Source organism: Apteryx mantelli, chromosome 3, assembly GCF_036417845.1.
Source record: "Apteryx mantelli isolate bAptMan1 chromosome 3, bAptMan1.hap1, whole genome shotgun sequence".
NCBI classification, from domain to species: Eukaryota; Metazoa; Chordata; class Aves; order Apterygiformes; family Apterygidae; genus Apteryx; species Apteryx mantelli.
This window is the reverse complement of record NC_089980.1, coordinates 109,489,227-109,505,392: the sequence shown is the minus strand read 5'-3', so window position 1 is coordinate 109,505,392 and position 16,166 is coordinate 109,489,227. Positions and strand designations below refer to the sequence as shown.

At 36.3% G+C, this 16,166-nt stretch overlaps 1 protein-coding gene across 1 annotated transcript in view; it reads right to left on the bottom strand.

Annotated features, from left to right (window-relative positions):
• EYS (eyes shut homolog) overlaps positions 1-16,166 on the bottom strand; it is a 956,188-nt gene that overhangs the window by 293,596 nt on the left and 646,426 nt on the right. The window contains exon 34 of the mRNA XM_067294141.1: positions 14,405-14,555. Within this exon, the coding sequence (XP_067150242.1) occupies positions 14,405-14,555 (151 nt within the window). The remainder of the gene's footprint in view (positions 1-14,404; positions 14,556-16,166) is intronic.

The window sequence follows — 16,166 nt, the reverse complement described above, 5'->3', positions numbered from 1 at the left end:
TTTAGGATTAATTTCAAACCTCTAATTCTCCAACAGATAGTAAAGATGACTACATAAGATGCACAACTGAAAAAAGCCAAGCCCAGTGGTCCCACTGGGATCCCAGTTAAAATTAAGAAACGGAGATAACACATCACTAAAACCATAAGTATCAATAGTACAATGTGCTTTGGCTCACTCTTTTAAATGAAGAGGTCATTTTCCAACTGAAAATTACTCTAAAGCTTTTGTGTTTAATTTCTGAAAAATCCCAAAGGCTAAAGAGAGAAAAAAGGTGACTATAAGATGCTAAATTAGGCTGAGATCTAAACCAAATACTGAATTTGCTGGATTGCACCACTGCTTAAGAAACTAATAAAAATACTGTAGGGTAGACATTCACTTCAGTCAGTAGTTTACTTTCATCTTTTGTGAAACAACAAGCGAAAGTAGAAGACATAGATAGTCATTTAAGTGTCAAATGAGTTTTCAAGATCAATGGTACCTAGCTTCTTTTGCTGCAGTACTGGACTCTATCAATTTTTCACAGATTACTTTGTTGGCCAAAATTACAGCAATAACATACATAGTAAAGCTTAGAAAAAGGAAAGAAAAAGATAGAGGGTCTCTTAAATAATTTCAAAAAAGAAAAATAAATCAGTAAGAAGCCTGATACTGTAAATGTCAAAAAAACTTCTCTCAACTACCCTCCTAATAAAATATGAAGTGCAATCTGTAACCACTAAAATCACCCCAAATTAATATGAATTTCTGAATATAGAGTTATCAAAAAGTATTTGGGAAATAGTACAACTAAGTGAATAAAAAGAATTGTGGGGGGGCATTGTACTTATTTTTGTGTCTTCCATTCTGCATGTTCAGTATTATAAATCTGGAATTTATTAGACATGCTGGAAAGATTTATTGCACACGTTGATTAAAAGAGTCTAGATTTAGATTTTAGAATAACTAGCAGAATCCAAAATTCACGCAATCTGTATGAGCTGTGTTTTTCCTTCTAACTTTCAGGATGGCACAAGACTCATATTGATCTCCAGCAATAGTTCACATTTGTTTCAAGCAGAGAAATGAATAATAAATTCTCAAAAAAACTAACTAGGGGATATTCAGATATGAGGAAACGAATTAATAAACTGATAATATGCCTATAAACATACCAGTTAAATTTATCTAATTAGAGAAAAAATAAAAATAGAATGTGGCTATTTACTAGAATGTGACTGTCTGTACATTGGTATTATCTCATCTTTATCATCTCAAATACTGCAATGTCCAAGATCATCATCTGTACACTGTGCTACACAGACTGACTTGAAAGGAAAAACACGAGCAATTAATACAGTATTACAAGAAATATTCAGATTTTCCTGATCATGTCACTTCTCTCTATTTCTTAGCTTTAAGATCTAACAAGATCACACCCTTAGAAGGTAAGGGGTACTGGCATACTAGTAGCACAGAATCACAACAACTGTATGCATCCAGAACTAGCAATACTAAGTCTCATACAAATATTTCAGGACCAACGGGATCAAGCAAGACAGTATATCAGCATGATATGATAGCCATAATCACAGAATAGTATAATTATATTAAAACTGACTTTCCAATCTAATTCCATTACATTTCTCTCCTTACCTGGAAAATCTTTTTAAAAAATTAAAAATTCTCATTCAAAATGTACACAATACAACTGAGCTAGTTAAGTTTGTTACACAAAATGCAATATAAACAATTTGTGTGCTCTTAAATACAACATATTCCCTATCAAACTGCTAAACCATTATTTCTTTTCAAAGGACAAGTAACTGCCTCTGGAAAAATACCTGAATTCTAAAAACAAAGAGAAGTGGTCTAAAATAAGATAAGCCTCTCATAAACTTGGTGGGAAAAATAATCACTGGGACAACATGATGCAAGAGTAAAAATTCTATAAGGTTTAGGATGCACCAGAAGAAAGGAAATCTAAATATAAATTAAAGAAAGCGGAGTCAAATAAATAAACATGAACAGGTAGGACAAATTATTTTGCATTGAAATTTTATGTATAAATAAAAATAATGCAATTTTAGGGCAAAATTATATATCACCTAACCTGGATGAAAGTGCTTGTGAAATACTAAAAAAAGTTAGAAAGGGTAAGGCAAAACCCACAGTAATAATAGGAGAGTAATTACTCCCAAGTAGTCTGGTTAAAAATCATGACAAGATATGATGCAAAGACTACAGTTTTAGATGCTGTAAATAATGGTTTCTTGGAGTTATTAGAGAAACCACAAGAGGAGAAATAACTCTTGATTTTGCATTAAAGCAGACAGAGGACCTGTTTCAATACATAACTATCAAAGAACCACTTTGACTGACTATATGATATATATGACCGACTATATAAATACTGACTATAATGTAGCCATCTTCAACATTCTTCTGGGAGCAGAACACTTTTCAAAAATCCACTCAAAGTAGTTTAACTGCAACAGGAAGAGGACAGTTAAGATGAATATAAAAGCAACTAACAGGGGTAAAATACTTTCAGGTTAAAATGAAGCAATTCCATAGAGTTCAGACTAACTATATGCAATCTAGCCAAAAAATTCTAAGCTGACTTAAAAAAAAGCTAGAGTGATTAAACAGTAGAATAGAAAAGACTATTAGGAGACATTTTTCACGCCAAAATAAAGGGTGTGGGGGGGTGTAAAGATAACACATCAAGTAAATTAAATCTAAAACCATGCACTTTCAAAATGATTCTGAGATATAATTTGTTTGAGGCAGAAAAAATACTCATCAGCTCTTTCAAAAACACTAGAAATAGGAAGCCTGGAATTGTTGAAAGATGGTGTATAACTTTTCACTTAACTCGGAACCAAAATACAGGCAAGCGGCAAATGCGACAACAGTTTCTTAAAAGGGTCAACAAAAGGCCAAAAGTCTATCCAGCAAGTCTATCTTCCATTTCAGGCAAGTTCCTAAAAGCTGTAACAAAGAACATAAGGAGCAGAAACAGGGAACAATATTTCATAAAGAATAAACAGAATTTTGTAAAAGGAAGTTACGGTTCCCCAATTAGTAGAAATCTTTGAACGGTCATACGCAAGTCATCAGATCAACATAGCTTATTTGATTTCCAAAAATACTTTGATAAGGTTCCCCACCAAAAGCTTTTAAAGAAACCAAATTGTCACATGAAAAAGAGGGATGTCTTCTTTTGGCTTAATAAACTCGTTAAAGCTAAGAAACAAAAGTTACAAATACTAGGTTAGTTTTCACGTTGGTCAGATTTCACACTTAGCACCAATTGAGTCCAATGCTGGGACCTCTGCTGTTCAACCCATTCACAGATGATCTGAGATGGTGGCAAACATGGAGGTGAAAAGGTGTGCCGATGGCAACAAACTATTCAGATCAGTCAAAATTGCAACTGCTTGCAAAGGATCCCTGAATCATCTCTTCATTCAAGGAACAGGACCACTGATTTCAAATAACTGCTAAGAAAGGTACATGGGGAAGAACTGCTCTAACTATATCAACATACTGATGGGCTCCAAAGTGCTATTTCTGTCAGGAAAGGTATTCTGGAGTCATTCTGGGGAACTCTCTGAGATTTCAACTCAATGATTAGCAGCAATCACAATGTTGTTCGTTTATTAGGAAAAAAAAAAGAAAAAACAGAGGGTAAACAGGGAAAGATAATTCTGTCACTGTCTGGATACATGCTGCTTCCACACCTTCAGTATTATATGATGCTCTGGCCTTCCCTCTGAAAACTGTACGGTAGAGCAAGAATAGGTATAGAAAGGGTGTAAGTGAAAATGATTAATTGTACGAGAACAGACGTTGTAGACTATGATTTCTGAAATTAAAAAGAGATCAGTAAGGGTGAATGTGACAGCAGTCTATAAAACCATGAACGACATGTAGCAGATGAATTTTTGGTGATATGACAAATATCTACTCATTCTATCTTTATATATTTATATACATGCATATAAGTATATACAATAGATGGAGGAAGAATATGCAGAGTTTTTAAATGGCATAAGCATTCTGGTGATGCAAAGACAGATCCAGAGCATATCCCAAACAGGACACTAGAAAGAAGAAAGCTTGTCAGGATCTAAGGCTGTCATGTCAGGATCTAAGAAGAAAACAAAGACACTCTTCAGGATGTACAATGCATTTCAAACCAACAAATACTCTGAAAAAGCCTTTCTGAATACCGTAATCACTAATCTGACAACAGAGCTAACTTAGAGGTATAATGTGTTTATGTGAAATCAAATCAAAAGAGAATGGCATACATACAAGTACAGATATATTCAGCTTTTTTTTTCTGGAAAACTAAAGAAACTGAAACTGATGACAGCAGGGACAGCTTGTGGCTTCAGCAATGCATCTCTGAAACTACGAGAAAATTTTGAATAGAAAGTCAACACTCTTGGTCCACCTTCATTTTCTGTATCACAACAGAATCTCAACTCAAGGTATAGTGAAATATAAGTGCATGGTCACCACAAGCCAAGTGTAGCCTAATGTGTGGCAACCAGCTCTCAGTCAGTATTATTCTGAGCTACAGTTTAAACGCACGGTGCAGATGATACTTTAAATTATATCAAATATTAAATAACTATTGAACAATTATCAAGCAGATTTCTGATCCAATGAAAAAAGTGTAATCACTGTATGGATCTTAGTACATACACTGCGAATAAAATTTAAGAAAACTGAAGTAGCCATTTTTAAGCTTAGAGGAATCTACAAACAAATCTGGCAATCTGACTGGCCAACACAGTATGTCAAAATTTTGTCACAATAGAATGTTTTTATAAATCATATGCTTCTTAATTAATAAGTATGAAAATTTCAGACATGCTGTGGACCAACAGGAAACTTGTGAAGATTCAAGAATTGGTCCCTCTAAGGTTTTGAACTAGCCATTCTTGCTTATACCACTGTCACAAACAGTTGCAGCAATGTAACAGCCTATCGCGTGCTTCAGTTCTGTTGGCTTCCACGTGGATCTTCCCAAGCTGAACACTGTGGCCCAAAGGGCAATAGATGGCTCCAGACCATTGATAGTAGTTTTAATTTGCTCACACTCAATGAACACAGTAGAAGGGTATTAAAGCTTTGTATAAATATAATATTAATGTTATAAATTACTCTGTGGAAACTATTGTCAGAGCTCCATTCCGTAGCTTCATCAAGTAAGGTGAATGCCAGATAATCAAATCTGAATACTGTGTACAGATTGTACTGAATTCTCCCACTGCTTTGTAATACTCTAGCAAGGGAAATGGCTCATAAACTATGTCTAACTAGACAGTTACAAAGGGATTACTGTTGCTTTGGTTTATGGAAACACAGCAGCTGTAATATACAGCAAACTGCCCTAAGATCATTCCAAATTAAGGACCTGATTCTCAGTTTTGTAATACCTGTTTTACATTGGCTATTTCTTCACTGAATACCACTGAATTCAATGGATGAGTAAAATAATTGCAACAGAAAAAAATAAGTTTTATACATTTTATCAAACTATTAATAAAATGTTTAAAATATCTATATCTACATATAGCAATACATAAGAAGACTAAATGAGTGAGACTAAATGAGTAGTTTTATAGCAACATATGATTGTGATATTACAGTATCTCTTTTTCAAAGAAAACATATACAAAGCATATTGCATATTGTATATACCTGTGTATTTAAAATATATGCTCATTCAAAAAACTACCAGTAGTCCAGTAGTCTAACTTCCAGGGCCAGTAGTCTAACCAAGAAAATTTAGATATAGAATTATTTCTATCTAACCTTAGTTACAACACTGACACAGTATGATCCAAAGCATATCACTCCAGTTATCTGTTGTGGTTTCCCCATCAGTAACATGGAGACAACAGTGCTTGCATACGTATGTGCATACTTTCCACTTAATCTTTTCTCCTTACTTTATTTTGAAAATCATTCCTCTGGTACAGAAGCTTCCTTTTCTAGTAAAACTTCTCTGTTTGAGTACTTGCAATGTTTAATTAAAGAGATTTGTTTATGCAGAAAAGGAATATGAAGAAATAATGACATTTCACATCCTCAATACTAAAATACTATTAAGACCAGAAATATAAATTACTGCAGCAATTATAGCAGCACAAATAACACTATTAACGCAATCAACTATTACTGTAAGTATTTGAAAACAATCTTTAATTTCCCTTCAAGTGTACCAATCTTATCTTCTCCGCAGAGGAACAAACTGTTGTAAACAATTAGTGATACTAAAGCTAGCATGAAATTAATTATCCTGAAATATGTCTAGAGATTTCAGAACTAATACATCATTTATTTCAATTTATGATTTTAAATATATATATTTTTTCTGTAGTGTGGTTTATATTCCTCAATTCTTGAATATTAAGTATTAGAAAACAGCTTTCATAAACATCTTAAAACAACTATTTATGTTTTAGAAAGACAAAGTTATTTAACATTTTAACTGTTTTAGCTGTTAACGTATTTGTTAGACATGTCAAGTCTGAAGTGTGTTCTTCAAATCCTTTAACTAAGAAATAGGATATACTTTTCGAAAAATGTCATGGAATGGGAGTTTTCACTGTATAAAGATCGTAGGATGAGATCTCTGCCAGCCAGCTATTTATAACTTACCTGCTTAACTTTTCTTCTGACTACTCAATTCTGTCTTCCTACACTATTATATGAATCCATAAAACTTTACATGGGACAGTTCATGAGAGAGTCAATTTTTCCTCTGTGTAAAAGAGATTGCAATGTTTGCATTTGGAGGAATCCATCCAAGAAGTTTCAAAACACATATCTGTTGCCTAGTCTTCTACCCACATCTTCAGGTCCTTACCCTCTTATTCATATCATGGTACATGCTTTTTCTGTCTTTGGCCTATGGGTGCATGTGTGTGTGTGTATGTATGCATGTGTGTGTATATATTTGTACATAAATATATGCATATATATATATATGTCCAACAAAATCAGCTATAAAAATCAGAGAACCATGCATGCATTAAATTGTTAAGTAAAAACACGAGCACTTAGTTCATGAGTTCCTTTTTCCATATAATGTTTCTTTTCAGTTCCTAAACAGATCAGAAAATAAGAGTCAACTAACATATACTGTTGATGACAAATTGTAGTTTCGTTTCAGGTTGGGATCTAACCTTTTTAATCTTAATTCAGATATACCTAAATACTAGCCCTAATACTGATACTACTAAGCAACCCCAACACCGATACTAGCCCAACAATACATTGTTTTTCTTTAGTTATTAGTGAGATAAGTCAGTATCGTAACAGTTTAACTGAAAATTGTAAACATGTACTTTTAAGTTTAAATGGGCATCACAATGACTATAGGTTAATAACAGAAGCCTTATAAAAATGAATTTAAAGTACTGGAGTGGAACACTTTGGATGTGTGACTTTTATTAGGAATGCTATAGTTTGTCTTGATCTCTGAGCTTGTAAACAGTCATGAGTCAGTACTGGCTTCTACCAATATCCAAACAAATAAGGAATTTTACAAGATCTCATTTTTATGGAAAAGTAATACAGGAGTCTCCATGCTGTGCAAGACTTATAAGACACTACCCAGCATAAAAGTTCCTTTGATGACTCCTTCCCAAATAGTTCTTTTTCATTTGTAGTAGTAGATTAAAGTATTTTACGTGCTACAGTAACATTTTAAGAACCCTGTATTCTGAAATAAAACAACCTTTGGAGTTTCATGGGTTTGAGGTAAACTAGATGTTGTAACAACAGGTAACGCTGCACATGATTCAGACGTCTGAAGTGGAACCATTCAGGCCACATGGAACACAGCAAGGCTCTCTCTGAACAGAATGAGGCAGGAGTAGAACAGATCTGGGGAAAGATCTCATCTCGCCACGTCTTCTACATAAAATACAGAGTACAATGAACTGTTGGAAGAGTTTGTCTGTATTTCTCATACTGCTGCCTTTTCTCATTATGAGAACTTTGGGAATAATTACTCAGGATATAAGAAGACAGAACTGAATCCATAGGTCTCGAAGCCAGTGCAAATCTATACAAAAGTCCCTGTCAAGAAGATGCTTGCGATCAGTTTGGGATCGTTAGAGAATATATGTACTTATTCGTTTAAATTTTAAAGAGAACTTTGATTTCGATGGAAAATTTTGACTGTCATATTCCTCTCAGAATAATCCAGTTACCATAAAGAGACAACCTAACCTACTCGTTATCACCATATTTAAAGTATCCAGCAGGGGAAACTTAAAGACCAGCAAGTTATTTGTTATTCAGGAGACAAATAACATTGCATGCTTCATTTCTGTCTGGGAGAACAAAGCTGACTCTTGTAAGAAATGTAATAATTTCCGATATTTTTATTGGAATAGCAAATATTTACAGGTCACTTGACCCTCTGGGAGGCTAGATTTCCCTAATCTTTTCCCTCTAAATTTTAGGCCCAGGTGTGGTCTTACTATCATAAATGTCTGTCTTAATAGAAAAACTTTGCAGAGGAACTTCGCACAAGTAAAATGGGAAGAGATATAGCTGTGCTTTTTGCTAGTAGAATGTGAAAGAAGATATTGCATAGTAAGAGTGTCACAAGAACTTAGATTTAGAAGTCAGACCAATATGGCTTAAGCTTAATCAAATATTTAGCAAAAATAACAAATAAGATCAGCAATGAGATATGTAAACAGGATCAGTACCTTAATCTAGCTATGTAATGAAGGCTGTAAGTTAGGAAGCATAGCTGAGATTTTTGAATATGTCTGAATTTCAGTAGGAAATAACCGCAACAAAGAAACTGCAGTTCAGACCAGCCGTTTGACTGATAGAGTTTACAATCCTAAAATAATCTAGACTGGAAGGAACTTCTGGTGATGATGTAGTCCAAACTCCTGCTCAAAGCAGGTTCAGCTCAAAGTTAGGTCAGATTGCTCAGGGCCTTGTCCAGACAATTTCTGGATATCTCCAAGGACAAAGATTTCACAACCTCTCTGGGCAACCTGTTCCAGTGTTTAAACACATCACTGTGTTTTTTTGTTTTTTGTTTCTAATATCTAACTGGAACTTCCCTCACGGCAATTTGTGAATGTTGGCTCTTATTCTTTCACTGGGCACCTCTGAAAGGAGTCTGACCCTGTTTTCAGCTACCAACTGTGGAACTATAGGGAAGACAGCAATAGGATCCCCACCCTTAGCATCCTCTTTTCCAGACTGAGGAAACTCAGGTCCTTCAGGTTCTCCTCATATGTCATGTGCTTCAGTCTCCTAATCATCTTGGCAATGTCTTCCTTGTAGCAAGGAGCCCAAAGCAGGGCTCCCAATACGTCTCACAAGTGCTGCATAGAGGGAAGTAATTATTTCCCTCAGTCTGCTGGCTACGCTGTCGTTAACCAAGCCCAGCGTGTGTTTAGCCTTCCTTGCTGCAAGAGTATACCACTGACTCAATGTTCAACTTGTTGTCCACCAGGACCCTCAGATCTTTTTCTGCAAAGCTGCTTTCTAGCCAGCTGACACTCTGTCAGTACTGTTGCATGAGGTTATTCAATCCCAAATGAAGGGCTTTGCATTTGCCTTGTTGAACCTCATGAGATTTCTGTTGGCCCATTCCTCCAACCTGCTGAGGCTCTCCTGAATACCTGCCCTACCCTGCAGCATATCAACCACTCCTCCCAATTAGGTGTTATTCACAAGCTTACCGAGGTTGCAGTCCATTCCATCATCCAGGTCATTAATGAACACAGATAACAGTATCAGTGTAAGTATCAACCAGATAGATTTTGCCTGCTCACCACTACCTTCTAGGACCAGCAGCCCAGCCAGTTTTTACCCACCAAGTGAGTTGAGTGAGCCCACTCGACTGTCTCAGAGATCCTAAATTTGGCTAATAGGATATTGTGGGAGACCATGTCAAGAGCCTTGCTAAGGTCAAGGTAAGCAACATCCACTGCCCTCCCCTTATGCACAGAGCCTCTCATCTCAACACAGAAGGCAGGTTCCCTTTGGTAAATCAATGTTTGTTGATCCCAAGGATATTCTTGTCCTTCATTTGTTTCTACAGTCTTCTCAGAAACTGAGGCGTGCCATGGGCCTGACCAGCTCGCAGATCCTCCTCCTTACCCTTTTTTGAAGATGAAGGTGACATTTGTCTGTTTCCAGTCATCAGGGACCTCCCCTGGTTGCCTGGCCTTGCAATAACATCAGTCAGTGATGCATCCTTGGATGCATTCCATCTGCCTCCATGAAGTTTTATATGTCCAGTTTACTTAAGTAAACTTGATCTTGCTCTACTGCAAATAGTGTTCCTTCCCATCAATCTGTCACTAGGCACAGAGTTCCAGGAGGTCTGGGAACTTCTGACTGATGAAGAAATCTATTGGGTGTTATACCACTGTTTAGCCAGATCTCACAAATGTTCTTTTAAATGTATCGCTGCCTTGAGAATAAGGCTGTAATCTGTTCTGTTCAAGTGCATGCCCTGGCTGTGGCAGCAAGCAGGGCAATCTGTGGAGCGTGGTTAGGAAGGAAATCCAAACTTCTGTTGATGCTGTGCAAAGTCTGCCTTTGTCCTGCACAACGGAAACACACATACCTGGTGCTTACCAAGCCCTCTAGCCTAGAAGTATTATGGCTTTATTTAGTGAAATTTCCACTCAAAATGGTGCATCCTGCGCAGAATGTCAGTTTCAGAAAAGACTCAAATGACCTCTACCAGTACAGAGAAACAGTAACTTCTTTTAGTAATTCCTCAAAGTCCCTATGATTTCCTAAATAATCTTTGAGGAAGACTGAAACAATTCTCTCCCTTAAAGAAAGAGTAAAAGGGTACTCCTTATAGTATCCCTCATACAGAATGGTACTAGAGAACAAAAAGGAAAGCGGTCAAGGCAGGGAGGTAATTGCCTCTTATCTCTGAAAAAGAAAGCTTGAGCTTTTTGAGAATGAAAAGGCAGATTTCACCATGCCTTACATGTTGAGGGCACTCTGACTCTAGCAATACAGAATAATAAATATATGGAAAAATGCATGGACACCTGAGACAGCTGATCAGGAAACGCCAATATAGGAAATCCTGACAGGACACAGTATTTTAGCCTGAGGGCTTCACAGATCATATCAAACTTCATTCATAAAGAAAGGAAGAGAAGTCAAGCCTGGAAATTAAGAGTGTAGCATGAGCCCATTCCAATAATATGGAGAACTCCTGTTTCAGCAGTTTCTGGCACTGACAAGTAGAGCTACTTTCCTGTAAAACAGAAACTGGCATCAGCTGACGTAGTCTAAGATCTGAAGCAACTATTCTCTAAAACTTCCATTATATTGGAAGGTAGGAGAGACAACAGCAGACCAAGCTACTCTAGAAAAAGAAGGAGCTCATCTGAAATAAGACAATGTGTTAGGCAGATACCATAGATATCACAGGAATCATTATCAGACTTGACTCCAGGAGAGATCAGAGCATTTGAAAGCAAAAGCTGAGTCTCAGCTGGAGAAAAAAAATCTCCCTTGAAGCAAACTGCAGTCTCAAGGTCAAAACCAGACTTTCTCTGTTTCAGGGATGATGAAGGTTTTATGATGGAAACCTGACTGCCTGGGTCAAAGCTGTTGAGAAAGAAGCTTCCTGGAGCAGTTTTCTACTGCTGGGATTGAAAAGCCAACACAAAGAGAACTTGGACAGACTGTTCTCCATTCTCTGACAAAAAGGAAAAAAACAGCCCTTATAGACTGCATGTGGCTTATAGCCAACACACTTTGAGAGGGAAGCCAAGGAAAATTAAACTTGCTCAAAGCTACAAAAAGTAAAGATTAGGGAAAATGAGACACTAAGATCAAAATGAACACAGAAATCACAGAGGAGCAAAGAAAATCAAGTGAAATAAAAAGGGTGAGGTAATCTCAAACAAAAAGCAGTGAACTACAAAAAACTTCAGCTCAGTTTTATGGAAAACTGGAGAGGTGTACAAGGAATTGAAGGTGTATTTTTACCTTTTGGGGAAGTTATATGAGCATACACTCTCCAAGTAATAATAGAGCTAAAGTATCACCAGCTTGACCACTTGCAGATATGCCCCACAATGTTGTTACTACCTCACCTTAATTAACAAACACAGACCATAAAATTTCACCTATTAATCCTGCATCAAAAATGGAATAATCTATTGAACTGCCACATCCCTTAAAGAAAGAGAGCCTATCTTGATTTAAGAGTCCATCTCATCTGTAGGCAAAATGTGTTGATAGTAAATTATACCTAAACAATTGTGTTTTATTGCTATTCTAACTTACGTAAGTTAAACTTCTTTTTCTGGATTTTATTTTTCTTTGGGCTGGTAGAGAGCCATGCACTGTCTCCAACTTCCTTCTCATATACACATTATTAAGTATACCCCTTGAATAAATTGCTTTTTTTACCTTCTCCTAGATACACCCCTGGATTGAACTTTAGTATTTTACTGTAAATTCTTTGGGGGATACCCTAAAATGTTTCTTTTAACTTCTACAAGAAAGGTCATTTAAACATTAAAAATCTTGGTTTCTTATTTTTTATTAGTATAGAATATTCCTTGAAGACACATTTCTATAGTAAATGAAACTTTATATGTAACTAATAGGATAAAATATTCCAGATGGATGGATAGTTGAGTATGAACAAACTGTCTAAATTAAAGAAAGAGCCAGACAGTCATCTATCTGTAAATGTCATTTGTGGAGTTCTTTTAACGCCAATACATTCTGTGTAGAAGTTTACTTTCAGATAAGTATTTTGCAATCCTAAAAGCATCTACTCATAAAAACATTTAATTTAGATTTCAATAGCATTTTCATATCATTGGCTACTATACCATTTATTATAAGGTGAAAGCAATTAAACAAGTTACATTATCAAAGCAGCATCAAAACTAAATCTGTGCTTGAAATTACAGTATTCACCTCATTATAAGATGACCTTCACTTACCAAAGAACAGAACAGAAATAAAAAGGTTAAAACAATTGTAACAGGTGAAGCCAACACAAAAGCATGGCTCAGATTAATGAGATATGGACTACATCTGCCCTGCTCTGATTACATGATTCTGCTGTTCACCGGGAAAACAAGCACAGATTTACTTGAGATCACTGCTCAGATAAATGAGACCTGGACTACATCCACCCAGCTCTAACAATTTATATTCCACTATGCATGGGAAACAAATAAAGACACACAGATAAACTTTGTTATGTAACTGTGAACAACTTCACATCTGAGTCATGAGACTAGAGGGTGATAGTAATTCAGGCAGCAACGCTGATTGGCATTAGATATGGAGAAAGTCACAGAGACTGGCCTGGGGCTACATGACTAACAAGGCCACTGGCACCTTGTGGCAACAATCTAATTCTAAAAAGCAGTAAGTAGTCAAGACAATAGCTCCTCGGGCATGGAGGGGGGCTCTGTACCTGGACATCTGACACAATGTAGAAGGCTGAGCCCACTGTGGAACTGTTCTCCATGTGGGCCACCCTGCCAGCAGCTGGAGTAAGGGCCCAGTTCCCCTGGCTCCATGGCGCCAGTCTCAATTGGACCACAGGCACTGGGGCCTTGACTGGTGTGAGTGTGAAGTGTGTGAGTGTCATAGAATAGAAATCTTAGAACCGAAATCACTGTTTGTTATATCCATCCTGCTTAGTAAACAAATTTTAGATTAGAAGTCACTTAGGATCTGTTTTAGTGGCTACTCTACCCCAAATTCCCCCATGACAAAAACAAAGCAGTAATGACCCCCTTCTCCCCAACCCTATATGTACTTTCCTTACCACCTTCACAACCCACTTCTTCTCTAACTTTATGCTAGTCTTATTGTGTATTACTTCTTAGCCCTACATACCACCTTACCTAACCACATATATGTCTTACAGCATCAGATGTTCCCATCCTATACTTCTCAGTCGCAAATGCCATCCCACACATTAACTCTCTCTTGGTCCATTTTCAGACACATCTGTCTCTCTCTGCACACGAGTAAGCAGAGGCCCTCTTTGGGTATGGAAGCCAGTACAGGTATATTTTCTATATTTTCATAAAACTAGCACCTGAGCTGACAAGTACATCCTCTAAATTTGATCATATTTGCTCCCTAACTCAGCCTACTCAAGGCAAACAGGACTGCAGATCATCACTTTGGATCACACTGCTGTTTCTGTCCAGTCCACTGACCAAAGTCCCAGGCATCAGCAAGACTCTGCAAGGGCCTGCATTCATCCCTTAGATGTAATCCTCAAACAATGGAAAGTAGAGCTTTTTTGCAAAGTTTAAATCTATTCAGTTATATCCTATTCAATACGCCACTCCTGAAATAACATCTTAAATGCAAATAAATAATAAGAAAAAAATACCTGCTTTATTGCATAAGGATGAGGCAAACCACCAACAAATATGGATCCTGTTTCAAGCCCATATGAACTGGACCAGAAATTGCTAGGCATACTTGTCTTTGTAGATATCCCCAGGACTGACATTTCTGCTTCACATGGTACCATGCCTTGCCTGCAAAAATTTAGAAATAGACATATATTACCAGCACGTTACACTTTACATTACTGTCCATCTGACAAATTAATTAGGCTGTTACTAAAGCAATGAAGAAAGAAAATCAAGTAAATAGCTCTTTTTATACTAAAGACTATAAACATAAAAGAAGCTGTTTGATTAACAAGCTGTAAGTTGGCATGTCTTTGGGCTTTGAACTTCCATTAAAACAAAGTCATATTGTAAATCTGAACAGCGTAATTGCTAAAAAAGCCAAAAAACATAGTAAAGGCTGACTAAAAAAAGTTAGACAACTTTTAACAATAACAAGTAGACTTTGTAGACTGAAAGAAAAGGATTATCTCTTGACCTGAAATATTTTAAATACCACTGCTTTTTGGTGAGGAAAAAATGATAATCAAAAAAAGCAATTTATAATAAACTGCATTTAGAGAGTGCAGACCTATTATAACCTTTAATCTTTAGCTTCTAAAGCATCATATCTAAGATTCAAAGCTGCAGTATTAGGCACAGAAATTAATACATAAATTCCCATTCCCCTCCCCTGTCCTCACACACACTCTTAATGGTGTCAGTACAGGATCCGGCTCTGATTTCAGTTTAGATAAGCCTAAAATGCATGAATAAATTGCTAAAAGTAAAGAGAAGGTGCAAGGTAAATAATTTGGTTTTCTTCTGTTCTTTAAAATGACATAAAGCTCATTTACATTCCCACAACCAACTGCAGCAAGCACTCCGACTTCATGAAAGGAAGCACAGTGAAGAAATATCGGAACTAAACAAGTCTTGTGCAGGAATTTCTTTCAGCCTCTCCCTTTCTCTGCACAGCAAACAGGCAGAGTTCTGGTGAAGCTCATTGTCAAAGACACAGATTTCAATCAGTTGTATGATTAAAAATGTTCAGGTGCCTTTGTAATACAGGTGTCACAAGAAACCTATGTAAAAATAGCATATACCAAACAAAACTATAAAATAACAGTCTGTAATTTAGCTAGGATGCTATAGGCAAGGCAAGAAATCAGTTCATCTTTGGTAATGCAAAAATCAACTTCTGAAACTTACTAGTTAGACATAGCACATGAAAAGAGATTTCGTTTTCTTCTTCCCTCAGATAATGATACAGAAAAGATTTATCCCACAAATTATTCGGTAAGGTCTTTTGCCTATCAGCTTTTTCAGTGAGAGGAAGGAAACATCTGTACACAGTTCTCTGTTTACTTTCTGTATAAACCTGTTCTGTGATACTTTCAAAAAAATATGCCAACACTGTACTATGTCTTTTAACAGAAAGGACTATAAACATTTTTGCAAAGCAAAACAGCTTGATCATCCCATGGTAAGCAACTTTAGATGAAAACACAGAGTTTTGTTCATAAAATCAACATAAAAGAACAGAAAAAAAATGCCTTTATAATTCTGTGGACTAAAAATAAACCTTTTAAGGGATCTGTTCATGATATAACGTGGTTTTTATCTCAGTTTTTACAAAAAGCAGATGATTTTTGAAACTTGCTAATTAATAGCTAACACGAACGAGAAAAAGCAGGAGAAAATGACAGCCAAAACTGCAGTCAAGGTAAGGAATGTTCTCCTACCATTTCTCATAGC